This window comes from Lagenorhynchus albirostris, chromosome 12, assembly GCF_949774975.1.
Source record: "Lagenorhynchus albirostris chromosome 12, mLagAlb1.1, whole genome shotgun sequence".
Taxonomy (NCBI): Eukaryota; Metazoa; Chordata; class Mammalia; order Artiodactyla; family Delphinidae; genus Lagenorhynchus; species Lagenorhynchus albirostris.
The window spans coordinates 13,836,837-13,851,203 of NC_083106.1; the positions used below are offsets into that span (position 1 = coordinate 13,836,837).

General features: G+C 40.8%; 1 protein-coding gene across 2 annotated transcripts in view; it reads left to right on the plus strand.

Moving 5' to 3' along the window:
• SYNE1 (spectrin repeat containing nuclear envelope protein 1) overlaps positions 1–14,367 on the plus strand; it is a 456,320-nt gene that overhangs the window by 425,610 nt on the left and 16,343 nt on the right. Inside the window, exons 4-11 of one of the 2 annotated variants that reach the window (XM_060168001.1) lie at positions 192–342; positions 3,564–3,746; positions 4,016–4,153; positions 6,155–6,346; positions 7,240–7,573; positions 10,145–10,213; positions 12,033–12,175; positions 13,840–13,966. In XM_060168001.1, coding sequence (XP_060023984.1) covers positions 192–342; positions 3,564–3,746; positions 4,016–4,153; positions 6,155–6,346; positions 7,240–7,573; positions 10,145–10,213; positions 12,033–12,175; positions 13,840–13,966 — 1,337 coding nt within the window. The remainder of the gene's footprint in view (positions 1–191; positions 343–3,563; positions 3,747–4,015; positions 4,154–6,154; positions 6,347–7,239; positions 7,574–10,144; positions 10,214–12,032; positions 12,176–13,839; positions 13,967–14,367) is intronic. The other variant, XM_060168000.1, reaches the window with a different exon arrangement.

Below are 14,367 nucleotides of genomic sequence, written 5' to 3' on the forward strand. Positions count from 1 at the left end.
ACAGCTGTTTCATCTTAGCTCAAACAGTTGTTTCTTTTTCAGTCTGGGCAAGTTTGGCTCAAGGAACGGTTATTTTTTGGCACCGGGTTGCTTGTTTTGGGCACTCTTAGTCCTGTTGCAGGTACCAGACAGGGTTCTGGAGCACAAACAGTCTCAAGCGATCAGATTCTGTTCTTTCATTTCTGTCTTAGAATTGAAGAGACGTGGAGATTGTGGCAGAAGTTTCTGGATGACTTTTCTCGTTTTGAAGATTGGCTGAAATGCTCAGAAAGGGTAGCTGCCTTCCCCAGCTCTTCTGGGGTGCTCTATACAGTTGCCAAGGACGAACTAAAGAAATTTGAGGTGATTTTCAGTTTCAAATATTTCATCTTTATTTTGCTACGAGAGTAGCCAGCTGGTAGTTGGTGTCCCAAGACCTAAACAATCTGTTCACCCACATATTATTTGTTCAGACAGCTAGGTGATGACTTTCTGGCCATCTTTATTATTACCTCATAAGTAGGCAAAGAAGAAGAGAAAGGAAGTTTTTACTTTAAGATTGTCAAGAATTACAAATAAAGTAGTAATGCTCATCATTACATTATAGAATTATTCAATTCTGTTAGAAAGCATGAATCATGATTCCCCCCAAAATATCTTGGCATTCTTTTGATTTCATAATTTTTTACAGTCAACCTTCTAAGATTCAGATATGATGGTTTTCCATACCGAAAAAAAATGGTCATGAAGAACCTAGGGGCAAGACAGGAACAAAGACATAGACCTCCTAGAGAATGGACTTGAGGATATGGGGAGCGGGAAGGGTAAGCTGGGACAAAGTGAGAGAGTGGCATGATCATATATATACTACCAAACATAAAACAACTAGCTAGTGGGAAGCAGCCGCATAGCACAGGGAGATCAGCTCGGTGCTCTGTGACCACCGAGAGGGGTGGGATAGGGAGGGTGGGAGGGAGGGAGACACAAGAGGGAAGAGATATGGGGACATATCTGAATCAATAACTGATTCACTTTGTTATGAAGCAGAAACTAACACACCATTGTAAAGCAATTATACTCCAATAAAGATGTTTCAAAAACAAAAACAAAAACATCTATCTGTCTTTCAATGTATTTTCTTGATTTTTTTTAACCTAACTGGAGCATAGATATATATGTATTTTTTAATCATTGATAAAATAGAATTGGCTCCAGAATTGATCAAAGATTTTAAATCATAAACCATCTCTAATTATAAATGACGAGCAGCGCCATTCTTGAGTCACCAAGATTTTTCAATTTTATAGAGACAAAAATGACAGCAGTATAATTGTATTCATAAACAAAGGAATCATTCAGTAACAGATTCTAGTTCCTTGCCATTCTGGGCAGTCTCGAGCCTTGCTCTGTCGCTGGGACAGGATGAAATCCCAACTTCTCAGCCTCTCATTTTCACAGAGGACCTGACGTAGCCTTAAGCTGACCATTTTTTAATTTGAAGTTTCTTTTCCCATCAGTGCCCGCTGATCGGCAGTTGTGTTCTCAGATACGCTGACAGAGAGCAGTTCTGATGCGTGGATCTTACAAAAATCATTCTTGGTTGCTAAGTCTGCCCCAAGCTCCCTGAGATATTTTAAACTAAGACTAAAAAAATCCAACCAAATTCAGCTGGATTTATTTTTTTGGAGGCATTTTTGGAGGCCTGTTATGAAGTTTATGAACTAAACATGAAGTTTAGTTTTTGTTCTTGTGGAGTTTAAAATCTACGAGTCATAGATGGGCAAGTCATGAATCTATAAAAGTGTTCAAATACTATGTGAAATAAATAAGTTATTCTGATGTCTGAATATGCACTTATATGTAACTATACCACTAAATTCCAGGGGAAAAAAATCCTATCTAAAACCTTTTCCCTTACAAAAGTTCTAGTAAAAAGCCACAGTAAATTCTGCAGTAGATTTCAGATCATCCCAGTGTGAACCAATGCTAGTGGAAATATTCTTGTACTGCATCTTATGACACTCAGCTTCATAAAGGTTAAACCTTCTATAGTTGGCTTACACTCCAAAGCAGATTATGTAAGATCCTTGTTGATGCTATTTTAGACCCTCAGATTTTATAGCAAAGGTTAGCCATGTAGTTAAGCTTATAATGCTGTATAGTTATATAGCTAGTTAAAATGAATGATTTTATTACTTATCTTTGTAGTTAATTTTCTTAAGAGACAGAAATAAATTACAAAACCAAAATTTTGTTTACGGCAGTCTTTGCCTGTTCAATTGCACAAATATTGGGGACAGATCTGGGTGTGCTGGGGTACCCAACCATGGTGCCCGCGTTCACGCCAGTGAGAAAACATATTCTGTGACTTCCAGTAATGGCAAAAGCTGAACTTTCCTTACCACTTCCTTTTCTGGGGAAATAATATAAAGTTTGTAGAATACAAGGTTGGATTTACTCGGATAAAGGTTCTTAAAGCAACCCTCAGAAGAAAAACCATTTCAGAGGCAGAAGTGTGGTGGCATGTAAATAGTGTGACAAGCCAAAGGAAGCAAAACTTGGGGATTTAGATGAGTACAGTACAATCAGTTATACAATTTTCTGTCCAATGCCAGGATGAAAATCAGTCATAAATCATACACATAAGTTTGAAATAAAAAAGCTTCATTTTATTTTGACCAAATGATTCTTACGCTAGGGTTATGCTACATTACAGAGAAAAAGAAGAGAGAGTATTTTACCTGTGGAAACTCTAAGCTGTGCATGGGGTAACCTCCGAAGTAAATAGCTACTACTATGTAAGGTGTCACATCAGCTCGAAAACGTTTTATGAAAACTGAGTCATTCAGGAGGGCAACAAAAAAGAAACAGAGCATGTTCCACACTTTTTTTACTAAGCTGTTTTTCTTAAAAGTTAATAATAGCTTGCATTTAGAAGACCTTCAGCAAAAGGTAGTTTTATTTTTTTTAACAGACACCAGAATTGAGGCAATTTCTGGATTTCTTAGGAAAGAACATATTTTACAAATTAAAGAGACAGTTCTATGATATCTTTTCTCAGTGTGGACATCAGAAATTTTGAACATTTTAAACTCACATTTAGGCATACATACATATTTATGTAATCAGTTTGCTTTATGGGAAAGTTTTTTCAGGCTGTTAATTATTTTAAAAACTATATTATATATGTGTATGTTCTAATGTATATGTTATATATGTGTACATGTTATATGTATATGTGTGTATTCTATATATATGTATATATCATATGTATGTATGTTCTCTATGTATGTGCATATATTATATATTTATATTGTATATGTATTTGTGTATATACATATATTTATTACTGTTTGCCATTTTCTTTCATATTTTTGTTTGATCAACTCCCTTTCCTAAGCCACACCGATTATATGACTTTACTTTAACAAGTGGAAGTATATGCTGGTTAGAAATTGTCTTTTCCCATTTTGGGGGAAAAGCTGACTTCCTGTTCTGCCTGACATCACAATGTGAAGCCCAGACACCCTTGCTGAGAGCCCTCCGCTGATCTCCCTGTCTGATGTGCCTCTTTGTGGTCTTAGGGTTTCCAGCGACAGGTCCATGAGACCCTGACCCAGCTGGAACTGATCAACAAGCAGTACCGCCGCCTGGCCAGAGAGAACCGCACCGACTCGGCATGCAGCCTGAAACATATGATCCACGAAGGCAACCAGAGATGGGACAACCTGCAGAAGCGCGTCACCTCCATCTTGCGCAGACTCAAGGTCTATACTACGCCTCCTCTGTAGCCTAGAGGCCCGGAGGACAGGATTGGGCCATTTGTACACAATATTAGGACATAGTCTCAGTGACTTTGTAAGACTGGGATGGCAAGAGATTGAGGTATCCAGCATGAATTTACATGGCAAAAAATTGCAGGGTTCTGGTAGCTCGTTGAGAAAATGACTTTCCAGGAGAATGTTGGAATTGGCGGTTCCATCTCAGCACGTGTTTGTGGGCTTTTTCACTGTTATTCTTTTCTTTTCACATCCAGCATTTCATTGGCCAGCGGGAAGAGTTTGAGACTGCACGGGACAGCATCCTGGTGTGGCTGACAGAGATGGATTTGCAGCTCACTAACATTGAGCATTTTTCCGAGTGTGATGTTCAAGCTAAAATAAAGCAACTCAAGGTGATACATTAGGGTTTTTTTTCAAATTATCAGTGCTAAGAGAGTCTGAAGAGGAAAGGATTTTTTAGATACTTTTGTGAAGAACATACTAAAGAACTGTTCTTTTTTTGTTTTATAAATTTATTTATTTATATTTTTTTATTTTGGGCTGCATCGGATCTTTGTTGCTGCGAGCGGGTTTTCTCTAGTTGCGGCAAGCGGGGGCTACTCTTCATTGCAGTGCACGGGCTCTAGGCACGCGGGCTTCAGTGGTTGTGGCACGTGGGTTTAGTAGTTGTGGTGCATGGGCTTAGCCACTCTGTGATCTTCCCAGACCAGGGCTTGAACCCATGTCTCCTGCATTGGCAGGTGAACTCCCAACCACTGCGCCACCAGGGAAGTCCAGAAAATTAGTTCTTCTTGATTGAAAACAAATTCAGAAAATAAGAAAGATATTAAAAATGAAATGAAGAGCATTACCCAGAGATACAACTCCCGTTAACATACACACTTTAATTATTAACTTGATCGCCAGGATTGTTGTTTTTCGTTCTTGTTGTTTTTTCTGATTTGTTTCTAGCACCTTCAAATTGTTTGACTCACATGATCCAGAGCAGTTCAACTTTCTCGTGTTGGGATTTCATTCCACATAGTCTACATTCTTAGGTGCCAAGTTAGTTTTTAAGCATGTTTGGTATGTTTCAGTATATGACTCAAACACAGTGGCTAGTTAAACATTTTAAATGGGGAGGGATATATATTAGATGTAAGGATTCCCTGAAAGGAAGAGTGTTTAACATCTTGAATAATATGCAGTGCAGCTTGTGAAATTTTCCTCCTAAGATAAGATAGTTTTTTTTTTTTAAGAATAGTCGTGATGCCCATAACTTTAAGGTTGTTATAATAAAACAAGGAAGTTGCTTTTAATCAGTGATTCTCAGGATAAAAAAAATCATAAAATAGCCCTGGTATTCTGCCCAGCCTCTCTCTCTCCATCCCTCCCTTCACCTCAATTCTTGCAAGTCATTTCACAGGTAAATCAATATTTAAAAGCTTCATTTTCTACCAAGTGGTAGTTGAATCTTCTTTTTGGACTCTGACAGGGTCATGGCATTTATTAACACCCTCCTTCTCCCTTGGCAGTCTTTTTATTATTGTGCAATTTCAACTATTCCAGAGTTTATTCTTTTTTGGGGGGGGGTGTTGAGTAGGGTCTTAGTTGCGACAGGTGGGCTCCTGGTTACGGCTCGCCAGCTCCTTAGTTTTGTCATACAAACCCTTAGTTGCCGCATGCATGTGGGATCTAGTTCCCTGACCAGGGATTGAACCCGGGCCCCCTGCTTTGGGAGCACGGAGTCTTAACCACCGCGCCACCAGGGAGGTTTCTCCAGAGTTTATTCTTGTGTTGAATTAAAATTTATCCCCTGAAACTTGTCCCCTGTAGCTGAACTGTTTTGAATCATATAGAATGAGTCTAAATAATCCTCCAGAATTACCTTTTTTTCAAATAATTATAATCATGCCTGCTTATGTCCTGAAACAATTTAAAAAAATCATCTGAGAAGAATTTGTGACATTGTCATTCGGATGGCTTTCCTTCGTCACGTTTGACATGTCAGGAAATCTAAAATTAAAATATCCAATATAATTCTTTAAAATGCTAAATTTATTGCAGTGGCACTGTATTGCTTACCATTGCTTTTCATCAGGGGCCACCAGTGCTCTCAACTTTATGATGGGTTTGAATGTTTGTTCCTATGATTCTCTTACCCGCACCGTCTGCGGTGGTAAATTTTATTAGCGAAAGGCACCTCTCTGGTCATGGAATGCTAACAATGCCATTTCTGCCTCCCGTTCTGATTTAAAATTTTTATGTTTTACTTTAGAAAGTCATAGCCTCTTGGCTTGTCATTGTCTATGGTAAATTTAATATCCCCTACATGGTTTTTCTAAATATGTATTTTAGAATTACTTCATGTCCAAGTGAGCAATAAAAAATTACGTGCAATATGTGCTCCCTAGGCCTTCCAGCAGGAAATCTCATTGAACCACAATAAGATTGAGCAGATAATTGCCCAAGGAGAACAGCTGATAGAAAAGAGTGAACCCCTGGATGCCACGTTCATTGAAGAAGAGTTGGATGAACTCCGACGTTACTGTCAGGAGGTCTTCGGGCGCGTGGAAAGATACCATAAGAAACTGATTCGCCTGCCTGTATGTGACATTGTTTTCTCATTATCATGAAATCTAAAGAGAATTAATAATGTGGACTTAGGTAACATCGTTGAGTGGGCAAGAGCCCGGACTCTGGAGCCAGAGTGCCTGGGTTCCAGCCCCAGCTCTGGCTACGTCACCTTGGGCAAGTTACTTCACGTCACTTGCCTTGGTTTCCTCAGTTGTAAAGCTGGTTTAATAACAGTACCTACCTTGTAGAAAGGATTGCTTTGAGCACGATGAGTTAACATTATACATACAAAGAGCTTAGAAGCGTACTTGGTACACATCTTCCATGGAAGATAAAGCTTCTAGAAGAAACAAGGGAATGAAAGTGAGCAATGTAAACAGTGGCTCAATTGATGAGGTTGTTTAGTTGAATTTCTTTTTTCTCTTCCATTTCCCTAATTGCTACCATAATCACATCTCGTGGTCAAGATGCTATTATTAGAATATTTGGAATCTTCTGTGATAAAATATATTTTGTATCTGGACTATAAGGTATAAAAGGACCAGCTAAGGTTTTATTAGTAATTCCCTTTTGTTCCTGATATGTGCCATTCTGTACTTACTGTGTTGCAGATTAGGTACTAGGTTGCCTTTATTTACATTTTATTTAATCTTATATCAATTCTTTGAAGTAGGTCTTAATATTATTTCCATTTTTCCATGATAAAACTGAGAATTTACTAGATTCATGTATAAGACATTTAAAAAAGTTATCAGAAGATACTTATTTATTTGATGATAGGAAGTTTAAAATTACCCCCAGCGAGGTAGGAATGTGGTCCCGATAAGCTTGAGTGCTGAGATTTGGTGAAAGGCGGAGCACAGAGTGGGAAGGGGGTCAGCTGAGCGCTGCGGTAACAGGGCTGGCTTGACTGCGTTTCTAGCTCCCAGATGACGAGCACGACCTCTCTGACCGGGAGCTGGAGCTGGAGGAGGCTGCAGCTCTGTCGGACCTCCACTGGCGCGACACCTCCGCGGACAGCGCGCTCTCCCCCCAGCCCGCCTCCAACCCCTCCCTCTCACTCGCCCAGCCCCTCCAGGGCGAGAGGTCCGGGCGAGACACCCCAGCCAGTGTGGACTCCATCCCTCTGGAGTGGGACCATGACTATGACCTCAGTCGTGACCTGGAGTCTGCTGTGTCCAGAACTCTGCCCTCTGAGGATGAAGAGGGTCAGGAAGATAAAGATTTCTATCTCAGGGGAGCTGTTGGTCTGTCAGGTAAGAAAGAGCTCCTCCTATATGCTAGCTTGAAAGAAAATAAAAAGGAGTGGATACTGTACTGGAAATCCGTGTGCCGAGCAGAATCATCTGCCTTCTCCCATTAGGGGAACTTATACACAAATGAATAATTAGATATTAACATGATTCACAAATATAAAATTGGCGTTGTGGCCACTGATTTATCCCACATATACTTATGTTCTCACTACACGACAGGCACTTTATAAGTACTGGAAATACACAGTTCCTTTTCTTCTCAAAGAGCTCACACTCTAGTGTGGAACACAGACAAGTAAGAAACGGCTGTGTGAAATGTTTGGCACGAGGATAGCAGCGTACACATGGTGGCGTAGAAGCACAGCCCGGGATGACTAAGCTGGCGCTTTGAGGAGAGGCTTTAGGGAAGAGACTTGAGCTGAGACCTGAAGGATGAATAGGAGTTGGTCAGGAGAACACAGCAATGTTCAGAGCAAGAAAGGAAAGCGTGCCCATCTTGGATTTATGATTAGCCTCCGCGCTTCTGGTCACCTGGAGTTTGTCCAGAATGACAAGGCTGTAGACTGGGAGGCATGGAATGAACAAAGAGGAGGTGGAAAGGCAAACCAGGACCTGGTCATAAAGCAACCTGTTCGTCATGGAAAGGAGTTTGGTTTTTATCATGAAGGCCATGGAGAGCCACAGCAGGGCTCTGAGGAGGGAGGCAATGTGATCAAATGCATATTTTCTTTTTTTTTCTTTTTTTTTGTTAATACATTTATTTATTTTATTTATTTATTTTTGGCTGCGTTGGGTCTTCGTTGCTGCGCGCAGGCTTTCTCTAGTTGCAGAGAGCGGGGGCTCCTCTTCGTTGTGGTGCACGGGCTTCTCATTGCAGTGGCTTCTCTTGTTGCGGAGCACGGGCTCTAGGCGCGTGGGCTTCAGTAGTTGTGGCACGCCGCCTTAGTAGTTGTGGCGCACGGGCTTAGTTGCTCCGCAGCATGTGGGATCTTCCCCGGCCAGGGATCAAACCCATGTCCCCTGTATTGGTAGGTGGATTCTTAACCACTGCGCCACCAGGGAAGTCCCGATGCATATTTCCAAAGAACCTGTCTCAATACTATCTAGAGAAGGGCACATTGAAAGAGAGTCCAGAAGGAATTGTTTTACAATCCAGGACACAGATGTGATGGTGGCCTGAACTAAGGAAGCAGCACGGGGAATAGAAAGAATGGAAGAGCTATGAGAAATCATAAGACGGCTCCTCCATAACTGATGGTTGATTGAATTGGGATTGAAGTGATTTTCTGGCTTGGGCATCTTGGTGAAAGATGCAGGTGGTCCTAGACTCGGAGGGCCATGAGCAGGAGAGAATGTTCTGGGTGTCTGTGGAGCCACGGGGGCAGAGCAGTGAGAAAGGGGCAGGTGACGAGTCCCTCTGTGCACATCCTGAACTTGAGATGCTGTAGACTATGCCAGGGGAAAAAGCCAGCAGTAGATGGATGCATGGATCTGAAATTCAGGAACCGGAAATGCCAGTTAGGTAGTTTTCCACATAGTGGTCACCAAGGGAAGGAAGGAGATCGCACAGGAAGAGTGTATGAAGGGATACAAGAAGTATGAAACTTCAAGAAACACATATAGTGAAGGGATGGACAGAGGAAGAGGAGCATTGTAAGGAAGGTGAGTAAGAATAGAATCAATAATCAGAGGCCAATTTGTAGCGCTTGTAAACGCATGTCACACATTCTCTAAAAGAGAATTTCTGCTTGTTTCTGATGGTTCACATTTGGATCCCCAAGGGTATGACACTGTCTAAAAGGAAAATGATTTCTCTCGTTTCTATTTTGTTTTTATGGTACAACCTAATAGTTAGGCATTTTGCATCTAAAGCAGAACTGTCCAATATGTAGCCCTCAGCCACGTATGACAGCTGAACACTGAAATGTGACCATGCAGACTGAGATTTGCTATGTCAAATGCACTTTCACGAATACACAAAATTCAAAAACTTAGCACAAAGGAAAGCATGTAAAATATGCGTAATACGATTTATGTTGATGACATGTTAGAATTAGGGTATATCGGTTTAGTAAAATTAAGTATTAAAATTATTTTCATCCCTTTCTCGTTACTTTTTCATTGTGGCCCTTAGACTCTTTAAAATAATATACGTGGCCCATGTTATTTCTATTGGACAGTGCTGCTCTAGAACCTGACTGTCTTGGTTGAAATCCCAGTTACGTCACTACTAGCTGTTGAAACTTGGATGAGTAACTTCATTCCCCTGAACCTCAGTTTTCTCATCAATAAAATGAGAATAACACTTCCATGCACCCTGTAGGGTTTCTGTGAGGATAAACGAGTGCCTAGAACAGCACCTGGCTCATAAAACAATCAACGTGAGCCCTTATTATGATTTATTTCAGGAACCCTTTGGTGATCGTACTCAGACTTCTCTGTATGTTCAAGAGTTATCTACCAAGGATGACTAACTTCCTTTTTTTCCCTAAGAAAGTTATTTTCCTGCCATCCGCGAATCAAGGTTTCCAGACCTTAGCTGTCAACTTAGACTGTGTGCTCTTTTTGCAGATGTAACGATCCCCGAAAGTCCCGAGGCCTATGTTAAACTCACAGAAAGTGCAATCAGAAATCCCTCTGGTAGGCACCAAAAGCTAAAGTGCACCTCTGTCCCTCACCTGTAACAAGCCTCCTTCTCTCCCAGCACATCTACTGTACCTCTCACAGCTCTGTGCGAAAAGCATGTTGAGGCAGCACTTCCTCTCTGACTGCTGTCTCAGAAACGAAAACCAAAACATTTGGTTGATCGACACCAAGAATAACATTCCAATAATCAAGTGCAATAAAACAACTGCTCAGCTTGCTAAATGGTAATCACTCTCAGTACGTGTAACCTATGATGCCCATTAATGGCAGAAAATAGGAGATGGAAACACTAGTCTTAGCACTGGTGCTTTAGCGCCCTGCTTGGTTGTAGCAGGTCTGGCTGCTTGACTTCGAGGAGGGCTTGCAGACCCACCTCTGGCTGAGGAATCAGGGCTCGAGGATCTGGTCCCAAGTCCACCAGCCTATATGTGTGGCCTCAGGCCCACCATTCATCCTCCTGATCTCAGGAGTCCCATATAAGACAAGGGGTGAAATCAGATATTCAGCTCTAAAATATTATACTTTTAGTTTAATAAGTCTTACCACCCCATAAAGCAATTTGACATGAGAATGTATTCCACAGTATCTTAAGACTTAGATTTTCAAAAAAAAAAAAAAAGAATTAGATTTTCCTTTAAGGACAGAACTATTCCTGAAACAAGAAGGCTTAAAGAAAGGAAAATGGAACCCGTTTTGCTTAATGTTGCTCTAGACAAACTGTAGCTCAGGGTCAGTAATCTGGAGGACATTGGAGAGAATAGGGTTTGACCACAGTGATAGGATATTGAGTTGTGAGTTTATTCGTTTACACTTTGGTTTTTGCAGAAAAGCAAAGGACAGGAAGTAAGGTAGCATTACTGAAATGGTTACTGCCTGAGTGATTCCCAGTGAGAAACCTCTTCCAGGTGTATTTAGAAGGTCTTTTTTCCAAAAAACAATTAATAAAGCTTACTAATATTTATTCTGCTTTCACCCTGTGCTAGCTTCACTCTGATGATCAATGTTCTTGTTGAATTCAAAGACTGTAATACACACACACACACACACACACAATAATTTTGCAAAAGGATGTCACATCTCTCAGAGGAGATGAGCTAGAAGTTCTACGCTGTGAGTGAGAACATACCTGGATGGAAATGGTAAAATCTTAGCTTTCTCCTGATTTTTTTTTCATTATTAATCTTTTTTTATTTTGCATAATTTTATTTCTTAAAAGCAGTTTAAGTTTTAGAACAAATTTGAGAGGGAGGTACAGAGATTTACCATACAAAAGCAAGCCGTTGCTAGTTTGGTACCTCCACACGTACCCATCCTGAGCTAGTCTTTTCTTGGTTCCCTTGAAGTCCCACCTTAAGTGAACAATGCAGCCACCTGGGACTTCAGAGGCACTATCTTCTACTGAGATGCAGAAAGGAAAATTAGAGGGTGTGTCTTTTTCTGTTTGATAAGTGACTGCAGAGGGAGCCTGAGATGTAACTGCCTCCTAGTTACTGGGGAGCAGAAGCCACCACCTGAGGTCTTTAGAACGCTAACAACACGCAGTTTTCAGGGGATGAGCCAGAAGAGGGAGCAGAAGCACGGGCTGTTAGAACCCCCCACAGGCCCCTTTTGCAACACCCAGTCTGCTTGGACTCTTGGTCAAGCACATTCATTGGTCTGGTAATTCGAACTCCTAACCCACCACCATGTCGGTACTAAATGTGCTCTATGATTACCCACACACGTACCATCTCTCTACTGCCTTAGCTGTAGAATTTCTTAACCATCTCCTTGAGTGTCAAGCTTGTAAAGATTCTTATGGTCGACACTGCAGGGGATCCTAGCACCTTGGAGTCACAGATCCAACAACTGGGCAAAGCCCTGGATGACAGCCACTTTCAGATGCAGCAAATGGAGAATATTATCCACAGCAAAACTCCCGCAGGACCAGAGCTAGACTCCAGCTACAGAGGCTATGTGAGTATCCGGACCCTCGTGATCCTGACACATACCTGGTAATCACAATCGTGTGACAAAGAACAGTCCATCTGTGGCACGAGGGTTGTGTGGGCTCTCCATGTACCAAGCTGCCCTTGAACTCATGTGTGTGCGAAACAAAGCCCTGTTAATCGATTACCTTTTGAGCAAAACTGGTCTGTGCTCAGACCCACTGATCACCCTAATGACCAGCCTGGTCCTTTACACGGAGAACTGAGTGAAATCCATTTTATTGAAAGCAACCAAATGCTTTGGCTCTGGAAAGGGCTTCGGCATTTTTCCAAACTCAGCTGGTGATTTTCTGACCAAGGATATCCTTGGAGCCGCAGAGTTTAGCTGGTAGATTACTAACACGGAATTGTTTGAGTTCTCTTCCTAGGTGTCTTGAGTCACTTGATGATCTTGGGACTTTTTTAATGCTCTGTTATTTGTATGTTCATTCTGGAGAAAACGGTTCTGACTAACAAGAGAGATTTGGGGAAAAGATGGCAAGAGAGTGTGTGTATTACCAGTTCCATAGTCGAAGCTTTTTGTAAAGCAATAACTTCATTTGCTCTGCTTAGGTTACTGACCGAATAACTTTTCTCAGAGAATTACCTGTTTTCCTACACATACTTACGCAAGAGGATTTGAAAGTAAATCTCTTCTATGCCTCATATCATTTCTTTCCATACCCAAAAGACCGCTCTGTAAAAGGAAAGAAAAATTAATTTCCTTAAGCCTAAAGACAACACCCACGTACTGCTTTTTTGAAACCAGGAGAGAGAACCATGCTAGTTATATCCGCTAACGTTAATATCCTCACAGTCACAGAAGACTAATTAATCATGAGCTTACTTTCTGTCCAGTTTGGCCTATTTTACTGACTTCTATCATAGTGAAACCTCTTTTTTAAAAATATAATTTCGCAATGAGCATGCTGACATCACTGAGGTTATACTTAACACCAATCAAAAGCAATCAAAGTAACTTAATAGCAATGTAATTTGTTAAAGGCTTTGAAAGAAAACGTTCTGATCAGTATAGCAGGAGTGTCTTGAAATTATTTTGTTCTTTTAATCTTTGAATACTGTGTGTGATATTAAACACGGAGTTGGAAGCTTTTCTTCTGATGTTAGAATTTATTCCCTTAGTATCTATTAACCATTTCTTAAATTTTCTCGTGAAACAGCTGGCTTTAATATTGTTTTATTCTTTTAAGTATTTTAATACAAATAAATGTCCCTTTGAGATTTGTGGTAATATTACTCTTCCCGCCCTTCAGTTGAAGAAAAAGGGCAGCTTGCCGAAAACTATATATTGTATTGCCAGCTGGGGGCTCTGAGTGTTAAATCCCAGATCGGTGTAGTCTGTTTTGATTCATAAATTTTAAAAGAAATTTTGGAGACTTATGCAAAACCACGTGTGCCAAGTATATCTTTAAGGCATTGCTTTATGTAAACATGAATGTGTCACATGTTTAAGAAGCATGTTTTTGAACTTGACTTTTTTGTTTTCAGCAGAGCGGCTTACTCTTTATAGAGAAGTAGCGCACAGCTACTGCCCTTTTTGAGGAACTCCAAAGATATTTTCTCCAGGAGTTCTTGCACTCATGACAATTTGAGTATTTTGTGACGGGGGACCTCTTTTCTGTATCTAAACAGATGAAACTGCTGGGTGAATGCAGCGGCAGTATAGACTCAGTGAAAAGACTGGAACACAAACTGACAGAGGAAGAGGAGCATTTTCCAGGCTTTGTTAACCTGAATAGCACCGAAACCCAAACAGCTGGTGAGTGAAATAGAAGATCTCGAAGCACCTCGTTGCCCCCGAGTTCCACTGTGCCACTGACCTCATTCTACACTGGTCTATCCTGAGAACTTTCCTCCATGTTACAATGATCTCTGGGGACAGAGCGGGAGGTGAAAATAATCACAGTGGTTTTTTTCCCATGTCCCATGTATTTTAAGGCACCGTCTCTAATCACTAGTCAGGAATCTTCTGTGTGTGCTCTGTACACTCTCAGAGCTTTCCTGCAGAAGGAAACCAAGAGTTGAATGTTATCTTCACCCACTTTCATGCTTATTACTTCTTAAAGCTCCTTACAATGTTAAATCTTACGTAGTTAATATCTTTTCTCCATTATCATTAAAAATGCAGATAGAAAAATACAGTCACCATACTGTTCTTTT